This window comes from Pholcus phalangioides, unplaced genomic scaffold (assembly GCF_987345545.1).
Source record: "Pholcus phalangioides strain wild (caught in Gottingen) unplaced genomic scaffold, Ppha-v1.0 ptg000015l_1, whole genome shotgun sequence".
Classification (NCBI taxonomy): Eukaryota; Metazoa; Arthropoda; class Arachnida; order Araneae; family Pholcidae; genus Pholcus; species Pholcus phalangioides.
The window spans coordinates 60,028,569-60,032,330 of record NW_028301608.1 but is presented as its reverse complement, the minus strand read 5'-3'; the positions used below and the strand labels follow the sequence as shown (position 1 = coordinate 60,032,330).

Sequence of the window (3,762 nt, the reverse complement as noted above, 5' to 3'; positions counted from 1 at the left end):
GTTGAGACGTACACGTAGTTACTTTTGAGCAATTTTCATTGATCCATTTTATACCCTTAAGCTATTCATTTTGAAATCGACATAAACTTCTGAAACAAATAACTCGCGAACCAATTTTTCTTTTAGAATACATAAATGAGATCTATTTCAAAAGGCACTTGCTCAACGAAGCATTGGTCAAGTTCTCATTAACTAGAAGGTAAAGTCATTTTTTTGTCTCCCTATTTGATGATAATGGTTTTGCAACTATTTAATGTCGAAAGACTTCCCAAAATTGATTTTTTTCTATCCTTTCACCGACTTCTATTTGACATTTTCAGACTGAAAAACAATTAAAGAAATTAAAGTATATTCCAAACTCAAACCGTCAATGACAGATAACACATAAGTTGCTTCAATACTTTTATTAAAGAAATTAAAGTATATTCCAAACTCAAACCGTCAATGACAGATAACACATAAGTTGCTTCAATACTTTTATTTACAGAACAAGGAACAGTACAAAAGTACATAAGTGCATCCAGTACTCATGACATGAGACTGTTTTAGACATTTTGGCTCCGTCTGCAATAATTTCTAATTTATAAACTTAGAAATTCTGTAGACTTAGACTACAAAAAAAAAAAGCAAAGCGAAAAGAGGAGAATAAGCTGCATTATTATTATCATTAACATAAGACACGAGCATGGATAGTCCTGATTCAGGTATAAAATCGACATGGCGTAGGTAAAGCCCCAAGATGCATAAGAAGGGAAATCACAGTAGAAGTACAAAGTGGACGAATGCCCTTTTTGACTTGAGCTGCATTCAGTTATACATAATTAATCTTTGGTTGACCAGATAAAAATCTGAAATAACAAAAAAGGAATTGTTAATTGAATGAAATATGCAAATATCTGAAAGAAAAACTAGAATTTTGTAATTAGAAATAATGTCTGAATTTTTAATATTTTGAGGATGGCGAATTATCTGTCATAGAAATGACAATTTTGTTTTATGGTACTAATAATTTCTGAAACCATTAATCATATTGCATGGTTTCGGTACTATCGTTTGAGGTTAGAAAAATCTGCAGAAATGAAGCAAAATTTCTTCTATTTCTAAGAATTATGAATAGAAAAGCTACAAGAATGTATTTTTGACTTGACAAATATGCCGTGAAATTTCTAAAAACCTGGATTCTTTTATCAAAACTCAATTCATAAATGATTAAAATGAAAAGTGAAAGGATGTCAATTATAACTTATTGAAAGAAGGAGATTTGGGCTTTCAGAAAATTAAATTTTCAATGTTAAATTGTTTTTTTAAAATTATCAAATAACAATAACCAATGTAGTCAGTGAAAAATTGGAAAGCGACCTTACCTTACAATAACTTAATAATAGTTCTGGTATCCGAGTCCGTTAAGACCATATCCGTAACCATGTCCGAGTCCGTAGGCTCCTCCATAGCCGAGGCCGTATCCGTATGGACCGTAAGCGTGTCCCTTGGCACCCAGACCGTATGCTCCCTGGCCGAGACCGTATGCGCCGTAGCCGAGACCATATCCGTTTCCGTAGGCACCATATCCGAGGCCTGCATATCCCAAACCGTATCCGGCACCTCCAAGACCGTATCCTGCTCCGTAGTATGGGTGAGCTGAGGAGACGACGTTGACGGCAGCTGGGTCCTGGTTAGCGGTTCCGGGTTCGTTGGTCTTGACCTGGGCACGGAAACCACCGTGATCAGCGACGTAGTCAACCTGACGATGGATGCCACGGTCATCGGTGAATCCGTAGTTTCCCTTCACGTTTCCAGCACCATCACCACTTTCCTGTCTATGCTGTTCACCGTGTTTGTCCTTGACGCTGTAGCCGAAAGCGAATGGCTGAGGTGCGTGGTGGACCTGTTAGTTCAATGCGATAACATACTTTTGAGTAATAAATATCAAAATATTACATTAAAATTATTCATAACTGTTTTAAGCACCTTTTTTTTAAATTCAATTTTTGATAGAAAATGGATCCTGTATACATATTGTTTCTACACATACAAAAGTAGAAATATAAAGTTTTTAACTTACAGGAGCGATGATGTGGGCAGATGCTGCCACGGCGACGAAAGCCAAGATGATAACCTGGAAATCAGATCATGTGTTATGTTAATAATATATATATATATATATATATATATATATATATATATATATATATATATATAGCCTATACAGGTAAGGAATATCTAATAAAGCAAACATAGAATACCATCATATTTTACAATATTCTATAATGAAATAATCAGTGCATTTATCGTTTTCAGCGGTTCCCAGTTTGGGGTACCTGAATCCCCAGGGGTGCACGGCCCACTATAAAATGATTAAAACAATTAAAGTTATGTTGAAAAAAATTTAAAAATGAAATTTTTAACTTTTAAATTTTTTTTAAAATTAATTCCCAAGACCGCAACGTTGGTAGACTCGGCAATAGTAATATTTTTGATTTGACAAAAAGGGTACTTATGATGACATTTCTCGATAGCAGTATGAAACTTTGTTTTATACCAGGCACTACAAGCATTTCTACCGCATCACATTCACTAGTACTGGATAGGATGTCTGTCCTCCATTGTTTGAGAGCATTCTCGCTGCAAGATGGCCGTAGTTTCTGCCAGGGGATCAGCGACTAAAATTATTTGGGAGAGCTGCTGATCAATTCGATTTTCCTCAAAATTCCAAATTTTTCTGTCAAGTTTTCGTACAATATTGGGATAACTAACTAAAAACTTCTTCTAATTGCATAGGAAAAGTCTCTATTTTATTAATCTATTATTAAAAAAAATTATACTGAAATTAACTTATTTCAAAACCTCTTGTGGTATTGAGAGGGGAGAAAAGTTTACAAATCGACAAACATGGTTAATTCAGCACAAAACAAATATTTAAATTAAGGCAAAAAGGCATAAATATCTACAATTTCAGGCATATATTCCATTTGTGAAAAACCTGACTTATTAAATGATGAATTATTTTTTATATATTGCAAAGTCTATTAGGCCCTATAATTATGATAAAGTATCAGAGCTAAATATTAGGAAAAGATATAATCTCGTCGGTAGAATTTTCTCTGTAAGCTACTCACCTTTCCGATCATTTTCTTTGGTATTGATCTAGTGGTGAAAACCTGAGATCTGATGTCGGTACAGCAACAACTTCAGCTTTTTATACTTTCGATGAGAAATTCGCAACAAATAACCAATTACAGTTATTAATATCAAGATCGCGCATGTGTGCCACACAAAATCCATAATTGGGTCATATTTATTGAAGGTCAGAACAAAAGAAAAAAAATATCGAAAATATTTGATAATTTTACTTAAAAAAAAAGCCACCCACTTTTTTTTTCCTTCACCCTCTTTTCTGTATGATCGACTTTAAGGTACGTCGCAACCTCCAATGTCAATCTGTTTGATGTCGAGGACAGTATTAGCATTCCTTCCGAATATTGTGATGCAGTCAATCATGCAAGGAAATAATCTTTCTACTTTTGGACCGTTTTGTTTTTTCTTAACGAGTTAGGGTGTTCTAATCGCGTTCTTTGTTTCGGATCACGATCACCTTCTCTCTTGACCCGACGAGGGTACGATAGGTCGTGACGCTTGGCCATACACTGTATCAAATCACCTTTCTCTCGGCATACAACGTAATAATGTTAGCATAGCCATAGTTTCCCAATGACTGATACAAATCCCATTAATTAACAGCTATACATCAACAAAGCTATGAAA

At 34.6% G+C, this 3,762-nt stretch overlaps 1 protein-coding gene across 1 annotated transcript; it reads right to left on the bottom strand.

The window, feature by feature from the left end:
• Positions 1 to 1,375: 1,375 nt before the first annotated feature.
• LOC149076345 (uncharacterized) lies at positions 1,376 to 3,128 on the bottom strand. The gene is made up of 3 exons (XM_089242213.1): positions 3,117 to 3,128; positions 2,063 to 2,116; positions 1,376 to 1,885 (listed from the first exon to the last, which is right to left on the bottom strand). The coding sequence occupies exons 1-3, from the start codon at positions 3,126 to 3,128 to the stop codon at positions 1,376 to 1,378; spliced, it is 576 nt and encodes a 191-aa protein (XP_089098339.1).
• Between the last annotated feature and the right edge of the window lie 634 nt (positions 3,129 to 3,762).